General features: G+C 35.7%; 1 protein-coding gene across 1 annotated transcript in view; it reads right to left on the bottom strand.

Moving 5' to 3' along the window:
* The window catches only part of LOC136032725 (uncharacterized), a gene marked incomplete in the record, with an annotated part of 160,949 nt that overhangs the window by 67,932 nt on the left and 75,815 nt on the right, over nucleotides 1–17,202 (bottom strand). The window contains 1 exon segment of the mRNA XM_065713042.1: nucleotides 8,673–8,906. Coding sequence (XP_065569114.1) covers nucleotides 8,673–8,906 — 234 coding nt within the window.

The raw sequence follows: 17,202 nt of genomic DNA, 5'->3' as shown, positions 1-17,202 counted from the left end.
TTGTTTCGTTTTAGTGATGCTTAAAACGTAAAATCAAGCATTTTCCCCTTTTTTCTACAATTTCGCGTTGGCGCTCATGCCAATCGCGGTCAACACACTTTTCCTGTTAACTTGACGAATTAAGTGAAACTCGAATATAAGTCCTATTTAATGATTAAATAAAAAAAACAAGTTTTTTTAACTGAAAGTAAGGAGCGACATTAAAACTTAAAACGACCAGAAATTACTTCGTATATGAAAGAGGCTGCTTCCTCATCAACGCCTCGCTCTTTACGCTAAAGTTTGACTCTTTTTCTCAATTCTTCTTTTTAAAACAGTAAAAAACTTTAGCGTAAAGAGCGGGGCGTTGATGAGGAAGCAGCCTCTTTCATATACGAAGTAATTTCTGGTCGTTTTAAGTTTTAATGTCGCTCCTTACTTTCAGTTAAAAAAACTTGTTTTTTTTTTAATTTAATTTCTGAACGTTTTTGAATCAATGCATGTTTTGATTTTGGCTCTCCGCTGAGGAATAATTAAAACAAAATTTGCATTTTTTTTTTTTTTTTTTTTTTTTTTGCTAAATTGCTTTCTCATAATGTTGATCGAATGATTTTGAGAAAAAAGAGCGGGAGAGGAAGCCTAGTTGCCCTCCGATTTTTTGGTTAATTAATAAGGCAACTAGAATTTTTTATTTTTTACGAATATTTTTATTAGTAAAAGATTTACGTAACTTATAAATTAGCTTACGTAAAGAACTTTTGTATTCTCATATTTTTATTACATATATGAGGGGGTTCGCCCCCTTGTCAGATCCTCGCTCTTTACACTAAAGCTTAAATTTTATCCCAATTCATTAAGAATGACCCCAGAATCACAAAAGCCGTAGAATAAATAGTTGAAATTACTAAAAATACTTTAGCGTAAAGAGCGAGGTATTAGGAGGAGGTGAGCCCCTCAAATGGGAAATAATTTCTGTTTGTTTTAAGTTTTAATGCTGCTCCTTACTTCAAGCTGAAAGAACTTTTTCATATTTATTTTTTCATTGTTTTTTTTAAATAATGCTAGTAAATCCTGCGCTCCCTTCATGGAGATTTTCTTCCCCCATGACAAATTATCGATGGAAAGTTCCCCAAGCATATCCTCCTCTTCTCAACCCCTCCCCCAACCAAAAAAATCCTCCTGAAAACGCCTGTACACTTCCCAATAACCATTACTATATGTAAGCACTGGTCAAAGTTTGTTGCCCCTCCCACGGGGACTGTGGGAGAGTAAGTCGTCCCCAAAGACAAAGTTATAAGGTTTTTCGACTCTAAGCTGAATAAAATAGCTATCTCAGAATTTTGATCCGTTGACTTTGGTAAAATAATTAGCGTGGGAGAGGGCCTAGGTGCCCTCCAATTTTTTTGGTCACTTAAAAAGGGCACTAGAACTTTTCATTTCCGTTCGAATGAGCCCTCTTGCAACATTCTAGGACAACTGGGTCGATACGATCACCCCTGGGAAAAAAAACAACAAATAAACACGCATCCGTGATCTGCCTTCTGGCAAAAAATATAAAATTCCACATTTTTGTAGATAGGAGCTTGAAACTTCTACAGTAGGGTTCTCTGATACGCTGAATCTGATGGTGTGATTTTCGTCAAGATTCTATGACTTCTAGGGGGCGTTTCCCCCTATTTTCTAAAATAACGCAAATTTTCTCAGGCTCGTAACTTTTGATGGGTAAGACTAAACTTGATGAAACTTATATATTTAAAATCAGCATTAAAATTCGATTCTTTTGATGTAGGTATTGGTATCAAAATTCCATTTTTTAGAGTTTTGGTTACTATTGAGCCGGGTCGCTCCTTACTACAGTTCGTTACCACGAACTGTTTGATAGCTATGGGGTAAACTTTCAGAAGATGATTTAAATATTTAGCAATTAAATAAATTTAATGTAGATTTTTTTGCTTTGATGTACCATTTTAGTCAGATCTTGAATTACATCAGCTTGCTTTGAAATTTGTGTATGTGTTTTTTTGTTTTTTGTTGTTGTTTTTCCAAAGTTATATTTTAGAATAATTCTGAGCAGCTGAAGCAAAGAAAAAATTAGATGCATTCTGATAATGTGATTTACATAATACATAATCTTTTGTCACTAGGTTTTCCTTAGGTTTTTCTTTTCTCTGAGGCTCTATTTTGGAATAATTAAATAAAAAAACATTTTTCAACTAAAAGTATAAAGCAACATTAAAACTTAAAACGAACAGAAATTATTATGTGTATGAAGGGGGTTGCCCTCTCCTCAGCATCTCGCTCTTTACGCTAAAGTTTTTGAGTACTTTAAAAAAAAACCTTCTTATTGTTCTAATTAAACGACCCTTGTGTTTCAGGAGTCATTCTTAAAGAATTTTGACAACATTCAAACTTTAGCGTAAAGAGTGAGGTGTTGAGGAGGAGGCAACCCCCTTGATATATGTAATAACTTGTGTTCATTTTTAGTTTTATGTTGCTCCTTACTTACATAGAAAAAACTTAATGCCACGTTTCTCTTCTCACTCAATTGGATTATCTGTCTTGGCTTTTTCTACAATTAGCCATGACTTGATGCCCACAACTATTCCATTTTAACTCAAAAATCAACGGACTGTTTGATCCTCTTGATTCTAGGCGAAACTATTGGTCTCATGTTTCAATTCTAAATTCTTGGTTCAACCTGCCTAAGACCAAATATATTTGCTAATTTTCAAATATACTTGCCCAACCCAGCGTGGTGAACATGGTAAAGCTTCCAACAGACTGACTCTAGTTCGGCATTGTGGAGTGACATGAGAGGTGTAGCATAAGTGGGAGATGGTGACGTTTTTTAAAGTTTCTGATCGTTTTTTAATCTCTAGATAATACAATCCCGGTGACAATTACTCCTAATAACTACACCTTGCTAAACATAAATTGAGACCGGAAAGAGAAAGTAAGACATAAAAATAATTATGCATAGAAATTCTTGCATATTCACCCATTGAATTTCCCCTGACAAGTTCACCCCCTGGAAACTTCCCTCAACATGGAAAATTTCCCCATGGAAAAAGCCCCAGAAGAAAATTCTCCCCTCCCCCACCCAAAAATGTATGCATACTTCCCAATAAAAAATACTATGCGTAAACAATGGGCAAATTCTGTAACTTAAATATCTTTAACCTGAGGCAGAGGGGGGTCATGTTACATTCAAAGGCATGGTTATTGGACCTTTCAACTATGACGAACAAAAAGGCTATTTCAAAATTTTCATCGGGCGATTTTGGGCGTTTTAATCGGGCCTATCTTTTTCGTCATTTAAAAAGGGCACTAGAATTTTTAATTTCCGTTCGAATTAGCCCTCTCATGATATTCTAGGACATTGGGTCAATACGACTACCCCTGGAGAGAAAAAAATAAATAAACACACATGGGCGATCTTTCTTCTAGCAAAAAAAAAAACACAAAATTCCATATTTTTGCAGATAAAAGTTTGAAACATCTTTAGAAGGGTTTTCTGATACGCTGAATCTGATGATAAGATTGTCATTAAGATTCTATGAATTTTAGGGGGTCTCCCCATTTTTTTAAAAATCAGGCAAATTTTCTCAGGCTCGTAGCCTTTAAAGGGTAAAACTAAATATAGTCGAGAGACTATATTATGAAAAAAATATACTTAAATTACAAAAAATATTACAAACACGCAGAAATACGGTACGGCCAATTTGCCTAGCAGAGGAGAAATTACCACGCCGAGTAAAGAGCAGCTTTGCAAGACGTTATGTATCCACTCGTCCAATGGTATCCCAACAAAGATTATCCCTGAAAACCTGTCTGTTGATTCCTTGAAAAAGAAGTTAAACAGACGCTATTCTGGAGGGAAAAACCTGGAGAAAAGGTTGACAAGTGACAAATCAGGCCATAAATTTTCAGCTCCACAAAAAAGAGCCGGGAAAAATGTACATCCCTTACCATTTCAAGGGGAGAGGGCCTGAGAAACTGAAACAGCGTTCATCCTTAGTACAAATCAGAACCCTGAATCTACAAAATATTTTATTTCAAGCCATTCAAAAACAATCATAATAACGTCAATAGTCTTCATTTTATAAATATCTCTATCTGTCAAGTTTTTCGTGGTAAATCATGTCTAAGTTCCATAGAGACTCAACTATTTTCAACAAATGGAAAGGGAAATAGAATTTATGGCACTTAGCCCGGTTCCCAAATTGACTTAGAAGATTTAAAAAATAAACTGAGACCTCGAAATTCTGGACGTTGTGAATCAGCAAAACCATATTGCTATCGGCGAAAAGTCATTTGCGCTGGTGCTATGCTTAAAAATAATACCACGAAACGCATTCTTCTTTCAATTAATTTGAAATAAATAAAACAATAAAAATTATAAGTTTTACTATATTATTTTTATCAATTTTTTTAAATCATCAAACTCATTTTAAAGCCGTAAATTCAGACTCGATATGGAGGATAGGAAGATGACAAACAGAGTAAATATAGAACTTTATCTCATGGGAGTGTTGCCATCATGGCCGTATTTAGGAGTTTTGGTTCAGGGGGGAGGGCGTTTTATTTTTTTTGGGGGGGGGACAAAAAAAGCTTTGCAAAACGGAAAAAAATTGTATACATGCGTTTTTGCTATTATTTTAAGAGTCGGACAAAATTTTCGAAGAGTAGTTCAAACCGAGTAGCGCCTACCCACCTCAATACGGCCAAGTTACCATAGATGTGTGCTAAGTAATAAAAAGAGTATCTTCAGGCTAACTTTTTCCCCGAAGGAGATCCCTCGGGCCAATTCCAGCAAGACGGAACTCCCCTGTATGTGCAGGTATGCTCATAACGATATAACTACAATTGCTACTTCTACTCTTACTCTTGAACTAAATCAAAAAGGTGTCAAAATAGCATAGATACAATGTCTTTGGAACAGAATAAAGACAAATTTCATTTCTCAGGGAAAGTTGTGGAGGATGTGCATCCAGATTGTCAAAATGGCTTATATTATTTAAAATTGTTGAAAGATTTTGTGGAACATATGAAAAGTAGGCGAAAATTCGAATTCTTAGAGAAAATAGAGATGAACCGAAATTATAAAAAAAAAATTCTTGGCCAATTAAAAAGATTATGTCAACTAACAACGAACATATATTAATTAAAAAATCTACTTCACAAAAGAAGTTTTCAAAGAATAGTAAAGAGCTATGTTAAACCAAAAACTGGCAGAAATAAGCTGATATAATTTTTCAAGCATAAACCTACCATAAATCACGATCAATAAATAAAATGAAATCTAAAACGGACAAAAATTAAGTAGATAACCGAGTCAAACTCAAAACGAGCGGAAATTAAGAGGAGTGGGGCTAACGCCACCCGTGCCTTCTAAAGACCAGGATATTATTTGCACTTTACTGAAAATAAAGTACATTTTAAATGTTTTCTCTTTTTTAGTTACTGAATCAAAAGTTATCAAGACTTTCAGGGGTGAGTATAAAAAGGCAACACATTAAAGAAGCATATATAGGCCTATATAAATTAAACTGTCAGTCTACATTCATTTGCTGTTGTTTTTTTTTTCAGTATTCTTGGTTATAATGCTTTTTCTGTTTCTTTCTATTCGATATTGTGAAAAATAAAAAAAATAACTTGAAATAACGATTGTAGTTGACTCGGTTATTTATTTAATTTATCAAAGGAATGTTTTAGAGCTAACGCAGGAAATGTTTTCCGTGGGGGGGGGATTTCCTGGTGGAGAATTTTCTGGCGGTAGCAGAAACACCGACTCCCCGGCAATATATACGCTCTATAAATCAAACGCTTGACATGTGATCTGTTCATGAAGTCTAGGATCCGCTGTAGTTGTTATAGTACAATCATGATGACTCTTTCTACGTGGAGGGATTTAAGTTTCAGTTGTCTGACTATGATCCAACCCAAATGGAGTTACGTTTCCAACCCATTAAACTAAACAATGATAAAATATCACATTTTTTAGCTCTATCATGAAGAAGAAGTTCAGCAGTCGTTGTTCAGATCGACGACACCAGAGAGGTAAGTTGACATTTGGATGTTATGTGTCTTGTGTGTCTCCCAAGAGACCAATTTTCTTTTTCCTTCACGAGGACTGTTTTCCTAAGGAGCTTCCCAATTCCTCAAGGGAATTTTTTGGATCTAACGTCGGAAATATATTTTGTGTGAAATTTAGTTGTGAGGAAGTATGGTTTAACACAAAAATACTAGCCACGTTTCATTTAGAACAGGTCGAATCAAAGGAAGCGCGGTGCCCTAATACCTCATTGAAGAGTCATGTGCCGTATGGAAAGGTGGTCGTTTAAAACTTGTTAGGGGATTCATTAAAAGTCTAGTGGCCTTTTCAAGAGCCTCAAGTCATTGGAGGGCAAGAGAAGGAAGACAAGAAGAGAAGGAAGAGAAGGAAGAAGGAAGAAGACATCCAATCAAAACTTTGAGATAACCTCTTCAATCAGACTAGTCAAAAGAAAATGCCTTCAAGTATGATACGACCACCACAGTCCCTGGGACAAGGGTTGTAAGGGCAAATGGTCAATTGTTCACAGATCGATTTTAAAGGTCTCAATGGTTTTGAAAGAATCATCTGGGGTGCTCAGTGGCTTGAAACTTTACGAGTGGCTTGAAATCGTTCTCAGGGAAGAAAAAAATAGCATATTTTGTTTCAGGAGGTGGGTGAGTGGGAGGGGGGAGATCGGAAGTGGGAAAAATACTATTCGTCTCGATCAATTTGAAACTAGCAGCCTCAGGTTTTTAGACAAAAAAAAAAGTTAAGAGACAAATGTTTCGAGACACCCCCCCCCCCAAAAAAAGGAAATAAATGGGTCATTTTTTCCTATTGACCCTTGCCCTTTTTAATTGTCGAAGGTGATTGGAGGACAACCAAGCTTTCTCCCGTGCCTTTTCTACTGACCCGTAACCAGAAAGATATCTGACCCAAATTTCAAGATAGCGATTTTGCTCAGGAGCACCGGGTGTAATGAACCTAAATTATATAAATTACTCACTGTTGGCAGATAGGTTTTAGTAGAAGAGGCGACAAGGTCTGGTCTTGGTTGTCCAATCAGATATGATGTTTTAGGGATCGTTTGATACACCGAGATTTTCCACAAGGTTTGCTTTGGAAATGACACAAGTACCTGATTAAACCAAAAGACGTGTTTGCAACCACATTTTCAGATTATCGGCAGTATTTCGGGAATAACTTTGGGGATGGAGTTTAAACATTCAGGGGACGTTGAAGGGGAGGGGGATCAAGTGAACCTCAAGTGCAATTTTGAATTTGAGGAGGAGGTAGCGGTAAGGTCGTATTCAGTGGAGAAGGTAGAGGGTTTGACCCCCCTCCCAAAAAATGTTTTTCCGACTCGTAAAAATGTAATAAAATAAATAAACCACGTTTTTGATGCTTTTTTTTCAATTTTTTGCACCCCCCCCCCCCAAACAAAATTCTGAATACAGCCCTTGGTATAGGTAAATCGAACGAAACTATACGTATCCAGGTAATCGAAATAGCATATCTGCAATAACTCAGGAACGGCTTGGGGTTAGAGTTAAAATTTTCAAGCATTGTGGGGGAGAGGAAGGGTGCCGGTCTGGGTAGAATTTCGTACTAGGGGAGGAGGAAGGGGCTAATTTCTCTCCAGTCCACCAAATCTTAAATTGGATCAGCTACACTCCCTGAAAGCACTACCTAATCTCCCAAAGCATGGATGAGCTCCTAAGGAGCTTCTAATCCATACATGGTCAAGTAGAGAGGTAAATCAAAATACAACACTAGTTGCAAGGTTATCAAAACTGCGTTTCCACCATTTGGCGGTACCAAGGGACTGTTGAGGGAGAGGGGCAAGTGGAAATTGAATTATGACTTGGGAGGAGAAGATAGAGCTAAATCAAAATACATTGTGCGCATTCAGTTGATCAAAACACCATGTGTACAATGTCTTGGAGACGGCTCAAAGGATATTTGAACCTTTCAAGGAGAATTTTTTGTGGGGGGGGGGGGAATTATCCATATCTTGAATTAAAACAAGGACTAATAGATTTTGTCACAAAATGTCTAGAATTCTGCAAATTTAACCAAAATTATCACAAACAGGAGTGGGGCTAATCTCCCCTAAACCCAGCTCATTTTAGGATTTATTTAATCCAGTATAATAATTCTTGTTACCATAATTATTTATGTGATTATTAATTTTTATTTATATTTGTTTTAAATTTCATTTATTCATAACAGTAACTCATACTGATTTTAAGGCGAAACTGACATATGACTTTATTTCTGCTCGTCTTAAGGTTTTAATGCCCTAATTTTTTCTTCAGAACTCTTAAAATCAAGAAAAGACGAATGGAGTTATTCACGAAAAGTGATTTATACACAATTATGAGCTACAAACTAATTCTAACCAAGTTCCAAAATACCTTTGATTATACAGAAAAAATTTAGAAAGCTCAAAATAAATGTTAAGAAAAAGTCTTTCCAACCAAACACGAAGACAGGGGAGGGATTCCCTCTTCTCCAGGGCTCTCAAGGGACCGTTTCATCCTCAAGGAATAAGTAACGAAAGTAGCCAATGGAGTGGCAAAGTAGCCAAGGATTGAGTAGCCAAATAAGCGAAGGAATAATTAGCCAAAGTAGCCAATCTCAAAGTAGCTAGTACCTGTGTTCCAGCTCGTCGATGCCAACCAGAGCTTGGACATTGCCGTCGACTGATTCTTTGTCTTTCAACGATCTGACACTCTCCAGAACCATTTCCATGACGATGATGATGATGCCTACGGGTCGAATGCGGAGATGACAAAGGTGATGTTTGAGTTTCAGTGCTTATTCCCCGGCTGGAGGAAATTATTGACTTTGTGTGAGATTCGCAGGATACACTGTCACGTGAACTTCTCTGCAAAAGAAAACCGTAATGCACAACTGAAAATAACTACAACTTTAAAACTGAAAATTAAACAAGCTGTATTTTATCTGGTTTCAGTCTTATTTATAGCACTTTTAGTGCTAAAATTTGGGGCTAAAATGGTAACCTTTCTCCAAAAAAGCCAGAGTATTGCGTGTAATTGTGCAATTTTGAAATCTCAACGAAAAAATTGTGTTTTGCAGCCCGACTCTTGTTACTTTCTCTCAGTAAACGCAGCCGGACTCTTGTGACTTTCTCTCAGTAAACACTTAGACTTATCCCTGGATAGGCACACTTGGCGATAAAAATCAAACTGCGTACGACTACAGTTCCAATTCTGTATGCCGTTCGTATTTTTAACAGTGTCCAACTTTGTAGCATAAAATTTGGGAGTGGCCAACCAGAATCAAGAAGTAAGGTGTAATTCATTAAAATTCGAAAAGATGGAACTGGAAACAGCAGTTTCTTCTGTCTGTAACAGGAATCTCGTAAAAGTTCTGAAAACCTAGTATTGGTAGAGAATAACTGAAAATGGATTAGAGTCAACTAAAGACTCTTCAAATCAATTACGGACCATTTTAATTTTTCATTTATAAAATGCAAGTACGATGTTAAATTCGGAATCCTCATAGCCGAAAATCTCAGATGGAAAAATTACCGTCTTGGTAATGAAAATTGATGGTAATAAGAAGATAAGGATCTTGAGTAACAGAGAAAATCACTTTTTCGCCTGAGAAGCAGTGATGTAACTCTTTTTTTACGCTTAAAAAATTGTACAGTTTTGTACTTAAAAAATTTAATTAGCTTAAAGACAGTGACATGCGGCAAGCCAAAATACAACTTTTTTCAGCGATGTTTTAAAGGCATATTTTAAGACTAATTCAATAAGAGGTTTGAACCTACTTTTTCTTCGCACAAAAATGTTTTATTCCAAAATTACAACCTTCTAGGGGGAAAGGTGCTTATAAAACTGAGCACATTTGGAAGTAAAAAATTGCTCTACGTCGAGGGATACTAAAAAGCTTAAGTGTCTGAGTCTAAAGATTTGTGTCCTTATAATTCAGAGCTAGGGCAAACAATCATTTTCCGAAAAAAAATGCCTTATTAATTAAGAATGTAGTTAAGCAAGGGGAACGAAAATTTCTGTAATCAGGTCAAATGTCAACCCTGAAAATCTTTAAGTTTTATTATCTCCCTTAAGTTTTTATAATCTCCCAGCTGAACTACTTACCACCCCTCTCCCATAAACTAAGAATCTTTTCTAAGAAGCGAATTTTCTAAGTAGTGTTTGATAGCAAAACCTTACCATGCTATTATTATAACCTGCCAATGGATTATTATTATACTTGCCGTAAGGGTAAGGCTGGGTAAGGCTGAGCAGTCATCAAGAAAAATCCTCTAAAAAACATATCGCTAGTGACTTATCCACTTATGAGGACTCTCCCTCCTCCCCATAAACTAAGCATAGTTTCTTAGCATAGTTTCTTTTATATGTATAGGCTCAAGCTTGTAGTGTTGAATTTACTGCACTATTAAAAAACTTACCAAGCATTTAGTAAAACTAATAAGCCGTGTAGAAAAATCCATCACCCCTCTAGTGGTTTCAAATTTACTAAATGGTTTACCTATGACGAGCCCCCTCCCATCCACGAGAAAAGCTTTTTTAAGAAGATTTTCCATATGTTTAATAGTATAATAGTTTAATAGTCAATATATAATATAATAATAAATACCAAATATATATAATATTCAATAGTATAACAACTGATAATATCTGATAATAATAATAAAAATGACTGATATAATATAATAATAATATAGTAATAACTGATACAATATAATATAATAATTATATAATAATAACTGATAATAACAGGCTAAACTTTCAGGTTTTGTTTTGCATAGACAAGCCTTAGTTCGTTTGTTGTTGTTGTTGTTTTTTTTTTTTTTTTTTTTTTTTCAGTGTGACGACACCTTTTAGAAGCTAGCCCTTTTATCAGACGTTTAATGAGCTTAGTTTTATGCTCGTTATTCTAGACCGTATGTTTATTTGCATTTGATTTTACATTACCAACTCATTGGCATAAAGTTAAAAACATATTTGGAATTGTTGTAACTTAGTCAGTTTTAGGCCTCGCCTATATTGCTTAATCAAAGAATTAAACAAGTTATAATGAATATTTCTGCATGCTTCACAACCACTCGAGACAAGGAAACAAATTCACTCAAGCAGACAATGGAAGGCTTTGAGTTCTGATTTGTCCTGGTTCGTTTTCTAATTTCCATATTAGTCTTTTTTGTGGGAGAGGGAGACTGAAAAGCTTCTCCTACTGAAGATATAACCTAATTATATACATAATTTACTTTTTTTTTTTGCTGTGCCCGGTCAGCACAGAAAATACTTCTGCATACCTCCTTGGACCTAATCCCCTATGGCTAACATGCTGGCAACTACTCTCTGCATCTGCATCTCAAACCTAAGAAAAGATTCCAATTCGGTTGTATTGGCATTGATCATACCTCGTTTGACGTATCTAAGGATATTAGCAGTCTCTTTTTATCGTTCCTTGTCCTTATTCGGTGACCAGCGTTTAACCCCACCCAGAAAATAAAACCGGCGGAAAATACCCTTGGAAAAAACACGGAAAATCTCCCCCAATGAAAATGCCCGCGCAGGAAATATCCCCAGGAAAGCTGACCACCGGAACATACCCCATTGTGGACAATAAGGCTTTCCAAATTTGAGAATTTTATTTGATTTTTTCCCTAGGGGGAAAGAATTTTGGTACTTGTGTATTATGCGCCACTCACTCAAGTTTACGCTGCGTAAAACTTGAGAACAGACCGGTGCCTTCGTAAGTTTTTTTTCAGCTTAGCGCGAGACAAGACAGAGACAAGAGACAGAATAGATGCAAAATATATAATTTGGGCTACATATTTGCACATAAGGGGGGAGGAGGGCTAAAATATTTAGACATTTTGAAGTCCGAAAACAATTCTTACTTCGTAATATGCAGAATAATTGTACCAACACAACATTTCGCATGCAGACCCTATATAGTTTACCCCCCCCTCTCTCATATCCAAATATATAGCCCTAATTTATCAATGGCATCAGGTGGTTTGGTGCTGCGGTGAGTTGTTAGTAGTAGTATTGGTAGTAGCATTGAATACTATAAAAATTAGGTAAGTATTAGGGTAAAGTATTTAGACATTTTGAAGTCACGAAACAGTTCTTACTTCATAATATGAAGAATAATTGTATCTAACACGTTTTGCATGCAGGCCCTCTACACTTTACCTCCCCCCTCTCTAATTTGCAAATATATAGCCCTAATTCGTCAATGGCCTCAGGCGGTTTGGTGCTGGGATGAGTTGTTAGTAGTAGAAGTAGTAGTAGCATTGAATATTATAAATATTTTAATAACAAATACTAAATTATTGAAAACATCAGTGCCGGTCCGGATGTGTTACGGTTTCTGCCAATTGTTCATGTTGGGATGTTCCGGCGGAATTATCTGTGGACTATTTTCCGCGTCTTTTGATTTCTGGGAAACAATTTCCACGGAAGGGGGCATTTCTGGAGTGATCGAGAAACCGATTTGAGATTAAAGGTTTCTTCAAATGAAAGAATGTTAAGGATAATTTTTCAGGCTTAATCGTTCGCAAGCAATTTTACAGGGAGGGAATTCTCAGTGAGGATGGAACTGTCTGGAGGGAATTTGACGGGGTTTTCTTTTACGTTGAATTAACTTCCACCGAAGAAGATTTCCGCGTGGGGCAGAGTTGGCCTCTAAATATATGAAAGGTGTCCCCCTCCTTAATACCTTGCTCTTTAAACTAAAGTTTGACTGTTTGTCCCAAATTTTTAAAAGCGTTTGCTGAAAAACGGGGGCTTTTTAATTAGAATAGGAAGCTTTTTTTTTTAATGCTAACAGCTTTAGCGTAAGAATACGGTAATGAGGGGGAAACCCTTCATATAAGGAATAAATCTTCCAAAATTAATTTGCAAATTGAGTTTTAGTTTTTCATGAACCGTGAGCCAAAGTCGAACCTATATTTGTTGAAAAACGTTCAGAAATTAAATAGAAAAAAACAAGTTTTTTTAACTGAAAATGAGCAGCAACATTAAAACTTAAAACAAACAGTAATATTTCCGTATATTAAAAGCTGTTGCCCCCCCCCCTCAACGCCTCACTCTTTACGCTAAAGTTTTTATCGTTTTAAAAGGTAAAGTTGCGACAAAGAGTGAAACTTTACAGTAAAGAGCGAGGCGTTGAGGAGGAAACGGCACCTTTCATATATGGAATAATTTCTGTTCGTTTTAAGTTTTGATGTCGTTCCTTACATTCGGTTAAAAAGCTTGTTATTTTCATTTAATTCAAAAAGGAAGAACCAATTGCCTGTTGCTTACAAATAGAATTTGTTATTTGGAAATAAATAGACATTTTTCGAGAGGCGAATTTTTTCTCGGGGGAATTTTCAGTGGTGGATTGTGTGGAGTGACCCTTCTTAAATACTTCGCCTTTTACGCTAAAGTATGATTGTGTATCCCAATCCTTTACGAATAAATAGTGAAACACGAGGTTCGTTAAATTTGAATAAGATGGATTTTTGAACATTCTAAATAACGTTAGCGTGAAGAGCAAGGTATTGCGGAGGGAGTATCCTCCCAATATCGTAATAATTTCAGTTCGCTCAAGTTTTATTGTTGATCCTTACTTTCAGTTGAAAAAGGCCTGCCTTTTTTGTGAAGAGCAAGGTATTGTGGAGGCGGTATCCTCCCAATATCGTAATAATCTCGGTTTGTTTAAGTTTTAATGTGGATCCTTACTTTCAGTTGAAAAAACCTGCCTTTGTTTTTAATCACTCAAAGACACAAACAATTCTCAGAGGAAAACACTGAAATGCCGCTGATTTCACGCTTTGGATGCATGAGCTAATTGTATATAGGCAGTTAGATTGCCTCTGTATCACCTTTGTCAACGTAGCGTTAATCAGCTATGCAAGGGTGGAATGTGACGTAAATTATGCAAATAAGGTACACAATTTTCCAGGTGTTCTGAACTTAACTGTTTTCACACATCTGAGATGACTGTCAAAAATCATTTCAAACGGGGGGATTAAAAGGGCGATGTATGATCAATCACAACTACACCCTCCAGTTTTATATTACCCTGTTGACCATCCCTTCGAGTAGAGTTAGCAAATGGTTTTGGCAAATACCTCAGAAGTATGAAATCAGATACAACCTTTACACGTGACAGCATCGATATAGAAAATTTCTAAATATTTTTAGTTCTTCCAAAAAGCTTTTTCTTAGATACTGTTCATCGGAAGAACGTTATACCGATCACCAACGCTCAGGAGCGCAGCAATTCATTCACAAAATTCCAATGTCTGCAAAAACCATACAATACTTCCCTCATGTCGAATAAATGCAGTTCGATAATACTCCCACTCTGAATAATCTCCTCTGTCAAAGAACTACTTTTTTCCCTTTCCCAGTCTCATGGAATGCGATTCACTTCCATTCTCCTAGAAAAACTTCCAGAAAAAAGATCAATACTGGGGAAAACCTTAAACGTGTCTAATTCAATATTTTTCAATCTTGAACGTAGAATAAGGTGAAAAATCGTATTCTTTCGAGGGTTTATTTCGGCAGGTGTCCAATCTGCTTTTATAGTTTTACGTGTTTTAACTAAATCTAGTCGGAATATAATGATTTAGGTTTAGTTGTATTGTATATAATTTTATAATTGGTTTTAGTTTTATTCCTTTTTCAATAACTAGCCTTTGAGAGCATGACTGGCTCTGGGCAAGCAAAATTCCCACTCTGGGCATTTTAATCATCTCCCTCTACTTGACTCCCTCAGGCCTTCAGCTTTTGCATGACTTCATTTTTTTTCAGATATTATGGCTGCTCTCATCTATCCTATAGCCACGAAAATTTAAAAACACATAAAAAAAAATGGCCAGGTGATGAGGAATCGCCTTTTGGAGCTGATTCAGCATTGGTAACTATTATTTCGATTAATCTTAATGAAGAGTTCCTAGCCAAAAAAAAATCAAATATCAAAAAACAGCCTGAAACTCCACTAAATTAGGGTAAATCAAAATGAAATCACACCAATGTAATCTCTATAGCCGATAACCAACAAAGAAGAATTACAGTCCTCCATCTAGAGCCACAAGGAAAATCGCATGGGACGAAGTGTCCCATAAAATCGCATGATCGCAGGCATAGGGCGCCTTTTTTTCTTTCTTTTATTGCCTTTTTTATTTTGCAATGGATGGAGATGGGATGGAGATAAAAGTGTGAATTAAACGATGGAGATTTCCTATCTTTATTCTGATAGTTTCGTTTTTTAAAGCTTCAATTAAATTTCTATCTCCGGGGGGGGGTTCAGACACTTAGGCCGAAATTTGACCGTTTTTAGCGGATAAAAAAAATTTTAATGGAGGCCTCACGGGAGAGGAAATCCCCTATATATCCCTCCTGTATGATAAATTCATTTAACTGTAGATAAGATAATTCACGGCCAGTTAGCGATGCACAATTAGAAAGAGAAAACACAGAACAAAAAGGAAATAACCACTTAGCAACTTCCTTTTTCCGTTTGTTGCTAAACTCTATATGAAATAAACTCTATATAAAAAATAAACTCTATGATTTTGAGCAAAACCGAACAAAATAATACAGAATTCACCTTTGGTTGTATATTTATTTTTATGGTGATACTTTTTCAACCACTTATGCAGGGCTCCCGCGGCGTCAATAAGTTGATAAAGCTGTCCATGAAGTTAATAAACCGTTTTCCTCGCATAAATATGTTGACTTTATTGCTATCGGAAAGAAGTTGAACTTTGTTTAACTTTTTCAAGGAAGTCCGCAAAGTTCAGCCGATAGCAGAAGACATATGGAGAATTTCAAGTAAACCTCGCCCAAATTTGTGTCTACATATACTTTGGAAAATTTCAAGTAATTCATAACAAAGACATGCCCGTTGGAGAGGGAGAATGACAGAAGATGTGGTTTGCCTCCCTCCATTTATACTAAAAATTGTGCATCGTTCGATAAAAATACAATATTTTTTGGGAAAAAAAACATTTTTCAAATACTTACACCTTTCCTGAAAAAAATAGGACTGGATAGACACTTCTCTTCCGCAGATAAAAAAGCTAAGTATACTGAAAATGCATTTCTTAAAATTATTTTTATTTCTAGAACTTTTTTCGGAGGAGGATGGGAGGGGGTAGACAAAGTCGTGAAACAGTAAAATCCTAGTGATTTTTTTAAACTATAAGAAATTTTGAGGAAAATCCTAACCATTAGGAGATTTCGTTGGGGTCTTTAACCCTCTCACCGAAAAGAGTTTGGTTGGTTGGGGGATATCGCCGAAAAAATTTTGGTTGGAGGAGGCTCAAAGGTTATTTCACAACCATTTCAAGACAAAATCGCGAGTCGAAGATTTTTTTTTTCAATTTCTTAGCGAAATTGTCTTTTTACCTGCAGTTTTACTACCAATCTACGAGAAATACTTTTGGGAGAATAGGGCTTCAAACCCGGCAGCCTCTCTGTCCCATAGATACATTCCTTTATTAATCTCTTTCATAGACAATTTCGAAAGTTAAAACGATCCTAAACGAAATTAAGTCCTGGTTCAAGATTTCCTATCTATTCTATCTGTATGTAATTGCTGTTTCGATAGCCATTTCAATTCAATTTATCTGTGAAGCAAGCGTACTCATCTTAATGGATCCACATACAAAAATAATCATTTTTGTTTTTGCATTTCCCATAAAAGGCATTAAGTTAGTATTAGCACACTACTAACAAGAAAGTTAAATTACTTCGTCAAAATACGTATGTTCTATCTAGCTCTAGTATATCGAGTAATAATATTTTAAATAGAGATATTTTTATTTGTACAAATATAATAGAAATATTTTTATATTATATAATATAAAAAGAAATATTTATATAATAAATAATATTTTAAATATAAAGTAGTAATTATCTGGATACTAACAGGGAAACTGAACATGAATGAAATTACGCTTTGTTATGAGCAGTAGGCTAAATAAACGAGCCACTTATACATGGTACATCATTAGTCGCCTAACCATTATAATTACCTCAATTAGAAAATAACCAAAACGGCAGCTCTATAATTGGTTTCAGTCCATTTAAAAGGAAAATAATTTCTTTTTAAGTTATTTAAAATGAAAAAGACCCACCACAAAGATATTTTCTTAATGGTGATATATATATATATATATAGAT

The sequence above is a fragment of the Artemia franciscana genome, chromosome 11 (assembly GCF_032884065.1).
Source record: "Artemia franciscana chromosome 11, ASM3288406v1, whole genome shotgun sequence".
NCBI lineage: Eukaryota > Metazoa > Arthropoda > Branchiopoda > Anostraca > Artemiidae > Artemia > Artemia franciscana.
The sequence above is the reverse complement of the archived record's forward strand: the minus strand, read 5'-3'. Positions and strand labels throughout refer to the sequence as shown.